The 12,027-nt window shown below is 48.8% G+C and overlaps 1 protein-coding gene across 4 annotated transcripts in view; it reads right to left on the reverse strand.

Moving 5' to 3' along the window:
• CIITA (class II major histocompatibility complex transactivator) overlaps positions 1-12,027 on the reverse strand; it is a 59,554-nt gene that overhangs the window by 16,838 nt on the left and 30,689 nt on the right. For all 4 annotated transcript variants that reach the window (XM_027527335.1, XM_027527334.1, XM_027527336.1 and 1 more), the window contains exons 2-8: positions 9,584-9,730; positions 9,251-9,346; positions 5,818-5,880; positions 5,072-5,152; positions 2,278-2,322; positions 1,007-1,147; positions 39-182 (exon numbers count right to left, since the gene is read on the reverse strand). In XM_027527335.1, coding sequence (XP_027383136.1) covers positions 39-182; positions 1,007-1,147; positions 2,278-2,322; positions 5,072-5,152; positions 5,818-5,880; positions 9,251-9,346; positions 9,584-9,730 — 717 coding nt within the window. The remainder of the gene's footprint in view (positions 1-38; positions 183-1,006; positions 1,148-2,277; positions 2,323-5,071; positions 5,153-5,817; positions 5,881-9,250; positions 9,347-9,583; positions 9,731-12,027) is intronic.

Genomic DNA, 12,027 nt, shown 5'->3' on the forward strand with positions numbered 1-12,027 from the left:
AGGCAGAGGAGGTGAGGAGCCCAGGTTCACACACTCACTTTGGTAGATGAGTATACTGGAGACCCCCGTCCCAGTCCCTGAGATCGGCCAGAGCCCCTGGGGCAGAGTGGGGAGAGTGGGGATAATCTGAATGGGTCCCGCGGGAAGACTCAGGCAGCTCAACAAGGAACTGGACAGAGGCGCTACAAGAGACAGAGAAGGTGATTTTGGATTCTCCATTAAAATCTTAAAAAAATATATATATACATATTTCAATTATCTAGAAAAATTATTATTATTATTGACAGCACCGCACACAGCATGTGGGATCTTAGTTCCCAGATCCCTGGTCCAGGGATCAGCCCCGCCCCCCTGCATTGGAAGTGCAGAGTCTTAACCACTGGACCATCAGGGAAGTCCCTTCATTAACATCTGAGTTAATATCTAGTGGAAAAAAAAGTGAAAGTGTTAGTTGCTCAGTCATGACTCTTTGTGACCCCATGGACTGTAGCCTGCCAGGCTCCTCTGTCCATGGAATTCTCCAGGCAAGAATCCTGGAGTGGGTTGCCATTCCCTCCCTGGCGAATCCGGGTCTCCTACATTGCAGGCAGATTCTTTACCGTCTGAGTCACCAGGGAAGCCCCAGTGAATATCTGACTCCCTTATAAAGGGCTCAGGTCTACGAGACAGCCGCAGCTGTGTCGGCCTGCCCTTGGTGGTATTGCTGGCACCCAGCAGAGCAGCTGTCACAGAGAGGGTGCTCAGCTGATAACTGATGAAAGCACAGGGCTGGCGGGTGAATTCCCGGATTGGAGGGGATTCCCAGCTGTATCTCCCAGGGATGCATTTCCTCCCAGGCATATTCTCCAGCACAGACTGAGTGGATGGGGACCCGAGGACCAGATTGGCTGAGGCAGACGTGGAGGAGACACTGGCAAAGGGAGGAATTCCATTCCTGCTGCCATAGCCACTCCTGGGGCACCTCCAGGGGACGGGGAAGCCCACCCTCTTGGAGCCCCTAACATACCTGCGTCCTTCAGCCGGGTCTGGCTGGATGCTGGCTCCGTGTTGAACAGAGCAGGAGGTGGCGGGCAGGGCTGAACCAAGGAGTCGCTCACTGGCCCCACCAGGAAAGTGCCAGTCACCACGGGCATGGTGAGGGGCTCGGCTGTGAGGAAGGGGGGCGTGTTAGAGGCTGGGTGAGATCTGGGCGGGGGGTGGTGTCCGGAGGGGCCTTCTTGGGGGTGGAGGAGGGCAGGGTGGATCTCTCTGCTGGCAGTGGAAGGAAACACCTGTCCTCAGGCCTGGGTGAAGCTGGTTTCATTTCAGCAACTCCTCTGTGCTAGGCAGTCCCCAGCCCCAGCCTCCTCTTTATGGCTGGGTCCTGAGTGCTTCCTACCATGGAAACCTAGGGATGGGCAGACCTGTTAGCCCAGGCCCCTGTCACCCTCTCTACAGCCAGTCACTGAGCCCCCAGGGACCCTAAGAGACCCCAACACTGCCCATCAGTCTGAGGCAGAAATTTATCTCCTTTGTTTAATTGTGAGTCCTTGGAGGGTGGACACTTGCCTCCCTCCATCAGACTGGAAGCTCTGTGAAGACAGAGACTATTTCTCCATCATCTTCATGGGCAGGATCCCTGACTTCTCCATCACATTAGAGTTTGCTGAGGGCAGAGACCAGGCTTCCTCCATCAGACTTGGAGGCTTTCATTCCTCAATCTGTTTCCCACAGAGAGGCTGGTTTCCCCAGCTTTGCTAAAACAACCAAGTGAGAGGGGAGGGGAAGTGGGGGGAGAGGAAGGGGAGGGGAGAGGAAGGGAGGGGAGAGGAAGGGAGTGGAGGGGAGGAAGCATCTGGTGGGTGGCGGGGCTGGGGAATGGTGAGCGTGGAGGAAGAGGCTCACTGAGGCATGGGGCCTGTAAGGAGGGCAGGAGGGCACAGGGTAACCAGCCGATCCGAGGTGACAATACTCTTCAAGGAGACATGTGACCTGCAGGCGCAGTGGCACTAGGTGGTGGGGGAGGGGGGTGGGGGGGTCTCAGCTCTGACTCGGAGTTAAGAGGAGGGAGGCATCATTGGCGGGGCTTCATAGCAGGAGCGGAATCTCCCAGCAGTCCTTGAATTTCAAAGCAATGGGCTATGGAATCATGACCTCGGTTTGAATCCCAGCCTCGCCTCTCACTTGCTGTGTGATCTCGGACAAGTGGCTTCGCCTCTCTGAACCCCGAATTTCAAATGCCAGTTTCCGTGTGAACCTGAAGGGGCCCCTGCTTTCCTGCCCACCTGCCCTGCTCACCTAGCTTCCGGTGCTTCAGATCCACAGGCAGCTCCTCTGGGAAGGCTGCAGAGAGAACCCCACGATCATCAGCCCCAGGGCAGGGGTGTTCCAAGGCCAGAGGGGCTCTGGACCTCAGCAGGCCTTGCCTTAAGTGACTGGGAAGTGGCCTTGGGGTCCCTTTCCCTCCCCTGCCCCCAACCATTTCTGCCCCGACTCATCTGCTTGAGCCGGAACCCCATCATGAAGCACCCGGGTCAATGAAGCACAGGGAGAGGCAGAACCACAGAGGGGACACAGAGGAGGTTTGTTTTGTTCTGTTTTTAAACTTTTTTGGCAGCACTGCAAGGCCTGTGGGATCTTAGTTCCCTGAGCAGGGATTGAACCCTCACCTCCTGCAATGGAATCACGGAATTCCTAAGAGAAGTTTGAGTTAAAAAAATAACAACAATAATAATAAAAATAAAAAACAACCTGCCTTTGGAGCCTTCCTAGCTGTGTATATCTGCAACACAGCATCTCTGAGCCTTTGACCTCTCATCTCTAAAACGGGGGCAGTGATTCCCACTTTGCAGGAGTGCATTGGAAATCAGTGAGTGAGTATTAAGCATGTAACACATGAGAGAAAACCCCTATGTGTCCCTTAGCAAGAGGCTGATGAAGCAAATTATAGTTCATCCCCCAGTGAAATACCCTAAAAATAATGAAGACACTGAAGGATGTATGGGGTGGTACTGGCGTCTGCAGTCTACCTTGAAATGCTCCAAAAGTAACGTGGATGGATGGGTGGATGAATAGAGGGATGGCTAGAGACGTGTCAAACCCGATACAGCCAAACACTGACGGTAGGATGTAAGCGTGGGTACTCGGTTGCTTGTAGCACAACCCTGTCACCTTTACTGCGTGTTGAAGTTTTCCATAATAAAATATTAGGGGAAATGCTTATGAAATGAAAAAAAAGAAAGAAGGAGGGAAGGAGGAAGAGAGAAAGGAAGAGAGAAAGGATGGGAGGGAGCAAGGAAGAAAAAGAAAGAAGAAAGGAAGGGACATTCCTTGAAGGCAGGACCATGCGCTTCCCAACAGTGCTACAGAAATAACCTCCCAGACACATTACATGAAGAAAGAGTGGAGGTGGTCATTTGCATGAAAAAATATTTTTTAAGAGGTGACTTTTAGACAAAGAGAATATTTCTTTTTTTTTTTTAATCTTTGGGTCACACTGCGTGGCATGTGGGATCTGAGTTGCCTGACTAGGGATCGAGCCCATGCCCCTGCGCTGGCAGTGTGGAGTCTTAACCACTGGACCACCAGAAAAGTGCCTGAACAGAATATTTCTAACAACACCAAAGGGGAACTGGCAACACAGGTTGTCCTCAGAGGGAGAATGAGGGACTGGGGGAAAAGGGTGGGAGGGAGATTTTTTTTCCCACTGAATATTCTTTGCACATTTTGAATTTGTATGTCATGAACCTGTTTACCTGTTCAGATTCAATAAATAGGTTCAGGGCTTATACATGGTCTGGCACATAGTAAGCACGTGATCAACTGTTACGCCCATTTTATGGAAATTTTCATTCAATGGATAGTTATTGAGGTGCTCCTGCATGCCAGCCACATGCTGGGGATGAAGTGATAAGAAGGACTAGGTCCTCATGGTGGGGGAACTAAGCAAAGGCAATAAATAAAATAAATCCAGATTGTGACAAGTGTTATGGAGACAGAGAGACACAAACAAGGTGAAAATAGGTGAGGTAAGTTATATGGAAAGCGTAGTCAAGGAAGGCTTTCAGGAGGAGGTGACATGTTGGCCAAGACCTGAGAGATTCCCAAGCCCATAACGGTAAGAAGTTGGGGGCGGGGGTAGGTACATCTCAGAGAGAGAGAGAACAGCACGTGCAAAGGCCCTGGGGCTGGAAAGGATACATGGGTCACAGGAATGGAAAGAAGGCAGAGTGACTGGAACCTGGAGACTCACAGTGCGTTTGGAGAGATGGGAAGCACCAGGTGATGCAGGCCTTGGGGTGTGTATTTTGTAGCCACTGGGGGGTCAGCGTGCATGTGTGTCAGTCGCTTCAGTCGTGTTCGACTCTTTGCGAACACATGTACTGCAGCCTGCCAGGCTTCTCAGTCCATGGGATTCTCCAAGCAAGTATTACTGGAGTGGGTTGCCATTTCCTCCTCCAGGGGATCTTCCCGATCCAGGGATTCAACCAAAGGAGTCTCTGGCACGGTAGGTGGATTCTTTACCACTGAGCCATTGGGGAAACCCAGAAGGTCAGCAGGGCAGCAATATGATCTGATTTGTATTTAAAAGCCCACATTAGCTTCCAGGTGAGGGCAGATTAAGGAGCAGGGAGACTGACAAGAGGCTCAGAGAGATGCAGGTACTTGCCCAAGTTCACATGGACTATAAATAACAGATCCAGGACTCAAACCCAGATCTTGCTGGGGAAAAACTGTGCTTGAAGAGCTCTTCCTTAAACAGGGGGTGACAACTAAGGATGAAAGAGAAGCCAGAGCCCAGAGGTCCATTTGGACCCCAAAATAGCCAGGGGCAGAGACCCAGCAGGAGAGGGGCCAGTTGATCCTGGGCAATCAGCTTCCTCTCTGCGTCACTAGGGAGCAGGGGTGAGGGGAGAGATGGGAGGACTCCCAAGCCCAGGCCGAGCAGACAGGACTCAAGGAGGGAAGCAACTGGGAGCCATCCCAGGTTTTAGAGCTAAGGCAGGGCCAGCAGTCAAGCAAGGCTGGGTCAGATCAGGGAGTGGGGAAAGCGAGGGGGTGTTGGGGAGGGACGGGGCGGGGGCTCACTCACGTCTCTTCTGACTTTTCTGCCCTGCCTCCTCCAGCAATTCCACGCTCTCGCTGATCATTTCTTCCAATCCTATGTGCTCGACTTTGGGGAAAAACCAAAGACACCAACACATAGTCAGTGGACATCCAAGGTGAGGCCCCACTGACACTCCGTTGGGAGGGAATGTGATCACTCATTGAGGGCGGTCCTCGGGTATTACAGTGCTCCCCCAGGAACAAGGAAGGAAATGCAGGCTGAGCCAAGAACTGCCCGCCCCTGCCCACCAAGGGACAGTTAGGGAGTTTGAGATCACATGTACACACTGCTGTATTTAAAATGGATAACCAACAAGAACCTACTGTATAGTACACGGAACTTTGCTCAATGTTATGTGGCAGCTTGGATGGGAGGGGGCTATGGGGGAGAATGGATGTATGGCTGAGTCCCTTCACTGTCCACCTGAAACTATCACAGCATTGTTAATCAGCTGTACTCTAATATAAAAAGTGAAAGTGAAAGTCGCTCAGTTGCATCCGACTCTTAGCGACCCCATGGACTGTATGTAGCCCACCGGGCTCCTCTGGCCAAGGAATTCTCTGGGCAAGAATACTGGAGTGGGTAGCCATTCCCTTCTCCAGGGGATCTTCCCAACCCAGGGATCAAACCTAGGTCTTCTGCATCATAGGCAGATTCTTTACTGGCCGAGCCAGCAGGGAAACTAATATAAAATAAAAAGTTAAAAATAAAACAAGAACTGGTCAACTTACTGAAAATGTCTTTGCTCACGCCCTCCAGCTGGGTGTCCTGGAAGACGTACTGGTCCAATTCCGCTGCCCAGACAAGAAAAAGCATCGTCAATCAACAATTTCTCACCAAATGCTTACTGTACGCCTGGCATTGGACTGGGTATCAGGGAACTGTGACCCTTCAGACTTGGCACACGCTGGGGTTCAATAAATGTGTGCTGAACGAATGATGAAATCAGTGAAGGAAGACTGAAGCTTAATGGGCTCTTAATCTAATTAAAGGCATGATATATATCCATGCAAACTTTTCTACTGCTATAAAGCAGTACATCGCAACATAGCAGAGTTGTCTTGAAAGTGAAGTGAAAGTCACTCAGTCATGTCTGACTCTTTGGAACCTCATGGACTGTACAGATTCTTTACCAGCTGAGCCACCAGGGAAGCCCAGAGTTGTCTGGGGTTTGAGTTTAAATTCCAGCTCTACTCCCTCACCCCACTAGCTGTGCAATCTTGGGTCTACTTAACCTCTCTGGGCCCCTGTTTCCTCATCTGTGTAATGAGAATAAATAGTACCTACAACCCAGGGATGGATGGTGAGGATTGGAGGCTCTGCATTTAAAGCAATCAACACAGTAGCCAGGACACAGTGAATACTCAATAAAGTGAAAGTGTTAGTGGTTCAGTCATGTGTGGTTCTTTGCAACCCCAAGTGCTATAGCCTGCTGGGCTCCTCTGTTCATGGAATTCTCCAGGCAAGAATCCTGGAGTGAGTAGCCATCCCTTTCTGGTTAATTACATGAAGTGCAGCATGTCTTATGGCCAAGGGAAAGATAGCTATCATAGTAAGAGGTAAGATGAGGGTGTATTTTGGGTTGGGGTAGTCAGGGAGGGCTTCCCAGAGGCAGGGATCCTAGAGCCAGACCTTGAAATGTGGGGGGGGCAGAATCTGAGAGATGAAAGTGGAGGGCTTCCTGGGTAGTGGGGACAGAGTGGGGAAAAGATGGCTAGGAAACTCTTGAAACAGATGTCTTCAGTAAAAGTTTCGTGTTGGGGAAAGTTCAGACTTCATTTTACAGGCAATTGGGCTTCCCTGGTGACTCAGACAGTAAAGAATCTGCCTACAATGTGGGAGACCTGGGTTTGACCCCTGGGTTGAGAAGGTCCCCTGGAGAAGGGAATGGCAATTCACGCTAGTATTCTTGCCTGGAGAATTCCATGGACAGAGGAGCCTGGCAGCCTACGGGCCATGGGGTCGCAAAGAGTTGGATACAACTGAGCAACTGATACTTTCACTTTACAGGCAATAGGGAGCCATAAAAGGCTTCTGAGTAGGGCATGATGGTGGTGATGATGACAATGAATATGATAATGAGGATGGTGTTGATGGTCGTGGCTGGGTGGTACCTAACACTTACTGAATGCTTATTGCAATCCTGCTCTAAATACGTTCCACACAGAAACTTATTCAAGTCTCACAGTCATCCCACAAGGTAGGCAAGATTATTATTCCCATTTTATACACGTGGAAGCCACTGTAATACTTCGGGATGTCTCAGACAACTGAAGGCCCAGGAGCACAGATTTGAGGAGGAAGCTGCCTTCTCCACTTGCTCTCACTTCCTGTGTAGATGCCCCTAAGGGGGAAATGAATCCTAAGAGATTTGGGAAAAAGCCCAAATCATTCATTACTGCCTCCAGCTCTGAGGGAATGTGAATACTCTCAGGCCTAAGCATTTCTGCTTCCTCCGTTGGAAAGGAAGAAGGTGGGCTCTCAGTTCTATAATTTTTGAGTCACACGCAGTTTCTGCTCCTCTCCGTTTTCTGCCTGAGAAATCCCGTGGACAGAGGAGCCTGCCGAGCTACATGCAGTGATGGGGTCGCAAAGAGTTGGATATGACTTAGCAGGTGAGCATGCACAGATGCTTGCAGGCACGATGCTGAGTTAACTGTGCGCTGGGGAGGGACTAGCCATGTGCATGCCAGACCTCTTAACTGATGCGATTCTTGGGATGCCAGGAAAAGGGCCACTAAGAACATCTGTACAGGTTGTACACTGTGCAAGTGTGCCCAGCTGAGAGGGCAAATGGGCGCAGGTATCCAGCCTGAACTTTGATAGCTAAGTTGTTACTCTTTTTTTTTCCCTTCCTTATTTTGACTTTTGCTTTGTTTTTAAAATGTATTTATTTTTCATTGAAGGATAATTGCTTTTCTGCCATACATCAACATGAGTCAACCACAGGTATACAAAAGGCCTCTCTCTTCCATCTCACACCCCATCCCACCCCTCTAGGTTGTCACAAAGAAGTTGTTACTTCCTAGTAGGGGCTGCATCCTGAAAAGAAGAGGAGGCGTTGTTTTCCTAATCCAGCAAAGCCTGTGCATGAGACAGTGGTGAACCTGGGAAGGAGGGATCCTTTACCTCACTCCACCAGAAAAAAAAAAAAAAAGGAAACACCCCTCCCTAAAGAGTTCTGCCCTTGTCTGAAACCTGTAGGTCTTTTTAAAGCCGAAAAACAGTCTCTCAGCTTAAGCTTTAGCAAACCTTCCCACTCCAGATACTATCGTTCTTGTGGTTAAAAGTAAGGACTTTGAAATAAGAAAGACCTAAGCTAGAATTTCAGACCTGCCTGTTACTATTGCTAATGCAGCCTTGAGTAGATGCTTTAATCTCTCTAAATCTTGATATCCTCATTTGTTAAATGAAGATACTGACAGTAGCTACTTCCTCTGTTTTGGGAAAGATTCAATGTGATAACACACACCGTGATTAGCAGGCTACAAATGCCCCTCCTCAATGGTAGTTACATTGGCTTCCATTTGTACAAAATGGGAATAATAATCACACTTGCCTTGTGGGATGACTGAGAACTGAATAAGTTTCTGTGTGTAGAGTGTTTAGAACAGGAACTTACAAAGAGTAAGCATAAGTGTTAGGTACCACCAGACCACTACCATCAACACCATCATTAGTATCATCACTCACTCAGAAGCCTTTTATGGCTCCCTATTGCCAGTAAATCAAGTCCTAATTTTCCTGGAGTCAAAACTTTCACTGCAGATGCCTATCTCAAGAGTTTCCTAACCACCCTTTCTCACTCTGCCTCCACTACCCAGGAAGCTATTACAAATACTAGGGTAATTTAGCTTAGGAGCTGGGGAGAAAGAGAGGGAGGGTATGAGGTGGGCTTTGTGGGAAGGAAGGAAGGAAAAGCAGCAAATGGAAAAAGGTATAGAAACGGTGGCAGAAGATGGGTAAAGTTAAATTTATTTGCCTGGTGTTCATCTCCCCTTTTTCCCAATTCGCTATCCTTCTAACCCTCACTCCCCATCCTTCTTGCTCTGATTTCTGACAGAGGGCCTGTTGGCTCCTGGTGAATAGTTGACATTAACAAAAGAGAAAAAAAGAATCTTTCCCCTTAATTGTCCTTTTTCTGGACTAAGAATGCTTTCTCACCGATATTGGCATAAGCTTCCCTGGTCTCTTCATCACCTTCCATGTCACACAACAGCCTGCTGAACTGTTCGCAGTTGATGGTGTCTGTGTCAGGCTCTGGGAGGAAAAGACACTTGGATAAAGCTGGAAAGATCTGGGAAGGAGGCTGCTGGGGAAGGAGGGAGAGGCATGGCGGGCTGGGAGAGGTCCCCACCAGGAGCTAGCCTGGCCTGCAGTTGGAGCTGTCCGTGGTGCTGAGTGGAGCTCCACGGCCAGCACGTCCCCTGGGTGGTATCTCCACTGCGGGCTGAGGGGTGTAGGGCCTTGAAAGGGGCCCGAGGGAGGGCAGCCCACCTGAGCAGAGCTCTATTTCTTCTTCTCCTGTCAGATCCATCCGGTCGTAGAGGTGGTAGAGCTGCAAAGGGTCAGCACTGCTGTTGAGAAGTTCTAAGTAACTGCCTTCTAGAGGCCCCAGCTCCATGGTTGGGCACTGTCCACTGCCTGGAAGGGAGACACAGCTGTCAGCTCATGGGGTGTTGGAAAGATGCAGAGAATTAACACCTACCACAGTTCCCAACTGGCTCTCTTGTTGAAGGCGAGGGTTGGTGGGAGCCAAAGAAAGTGAACAGAGGTTTCTCATTCAGCACTACTTATGTGCTCAGGGCAAAGAATATGCCTGCGATGCAGGAGACATGGGTTCGATCCCTGGGTAGGGAAGGTCCCCTAGAGAAGGGGATGGCTACCCACTCCAGTATTCTTGCCAGGAGAATTTCATGGACAGAGGAGACTGGCAGACTACAGTCCATGGGGTTGCAAAGAGTCAGACACAACTGAGTGACTAACACTTTCACGTGTGTTCAGGACATTGAGGAGGAGAAGCCCTATATCTTTCCTCTAAGAATCTTTGTCACAGTGGGAAGATGCCCGTGATACAGAAAAGGGAACCAAAGAAGTGTAGATTCAGGACATCTCATACCTGGGAGCCAGGGGACCTAAGTTCTGCTGTTAGCACTACCATGAATGATAACAGCTAAGATGCACAGAATACCTACTATGTGCCAGAAACACAGTCTAGCACATTTAATTCTCACATCAACAACCATATGAGGTAGGTACTATTACTAACCTTATTTTATACGTGAGTAAACTGAGACTCAGAGAGGTGAGCTGACCTATGTAAGGTAACCCAAGCCCAACCAGGAGTTAGTTCTAGGCAGTCTGACTCATGGACATGTATTTAGGTGTAAGGCTTTCCTGCCTTCGGTGACCTCAAGCAAGTCTGTGCTCCTCTCTATGCTTCAGTTTCCTAATATCTAAATTGAAGGCGTTGATGCACATTTTCTCTAATACCTTTCATTATTAATTGTTAGAAGACATATCAAATACCTTAGGTTCTACTTCATTTAATCTTCAAAACAGCCCTGGCTCTCAGTCCACACAAAAACTTGTATACGAGTGTCCACAGAAGCATGTTTCATAATAGCCAAAACATGGAAAAATTCAAATGACTATCAATGAATAAATGGATAAACAAAATGTGGTATATCCATACAATGCAATATTGTTGTTGTTGTTCAGTCACTCAGTCACGTCTGAGTCCTTGCAACCCTATGGATGACAGCACGCCAGGCTTCCCTGTCCTTCACCATCTCCCAGCATTTGCTCAAACTCATGTTCATCGAGTCAGTGATGCCATCCAACCATCTCATCCTCTGTCGCCCCCTTCTCCTCCTGCCCTCAATCTTCCCCAGCATCAGGATCTTTTCCAATGGAATAGTATTCAGACATAAAAAGCAATAAAGTATGGATACATACTTCAACATGGATGAAATCTGAAAACATCATGATAAGTGAAAGAAGTCAGACACGAGGGCAAATTTTGTATGATTCCATTTACACAAAATGTACAGAACAGACAAATCTTTGGAGATAGAAGGCAAATTCATAGTTGGCTACATTTGGAGGAGACTTGAGGGGAGGGAAATGGGGAACAACTACTGGTGGTTATGAGGCTTTTTGGGGGAAATGATGAAGCGTTCTAAAGTTGATGGGGATGGTTGCGCAACTTTGTGAGTATACTAAAGTGGCCATTGACTTGTATACTTTAAATGGGTGAATTGTCTAAAATTTGAATTATATGCCAATAAAGCTGTTAAGAGCAAGAGTAGTGTGGGGGCTTCCCAGGTGGCACAGTGGTGAAGAATCCGACTGCCAATGTAGGAGATGCAGGAGACACAGGTTTGATCCCTGGGTTGGGAAGATCATCTGGAGGAGGAAATGGCAACCCACTCCAGTATTCTTGCCTGAAAAACTCTATGGACAGAGGAGCCTGGTGGGCTACACTCTATGGGGTCACAAAAGTCAGACAGGACTGAGTGACTGAGCACAGCACAAAGCTGTTAAAATGAAACAAAACACTGGCTCTGGGAGGTAGGCTTTATGGTCTTCCCTTTGCAGATGAGTAACCTGAGGCTCAGAGGGGCTCAGCAGACCCCTGATGCACAGCTCTTGCTGGCTTGAGCCAGTGTGAAGCTCCATCAGTGTGGCTCCAATGGCCCTGCCTTCCCCCCAGTTTTGGTAGTCTATAATTCCATGATCTGTTCATTTCCCATTGCTGCTGCAACAATGTGCCACAGGGCTATTGTAGCTTAAAGCAATGAGTCTTATTCCCTCATAGTTCTAGAGGCCAGAAGTCTAAATCAAGGTGTTGGCAGCCTTGGTTCTTCTGGAGGCTCTAGGGGCACACCCTTCCTTGCTTCTTCTAGCTTTGGGGATTGATGGCATTCCTTGACTTGTGA

The sequence above is a fragment of the Bos indicus x Bos taurus genome, chromosome 25, assembly GCF_003369695.1.
Source record: "Bos indicus x Bos taurus breed Angus x Brahman F1 hybrid chromosome 25, Bos_hybrid_MaternalHap_v2.0, whole genome shotgun sequence".
Taxonomy (NCBI): Eukaryota; Metazoa; Chordata; class Mammalia; order Artiodactyla; family Bovidae; genus Bos; species Bos indicus x Bos taurus.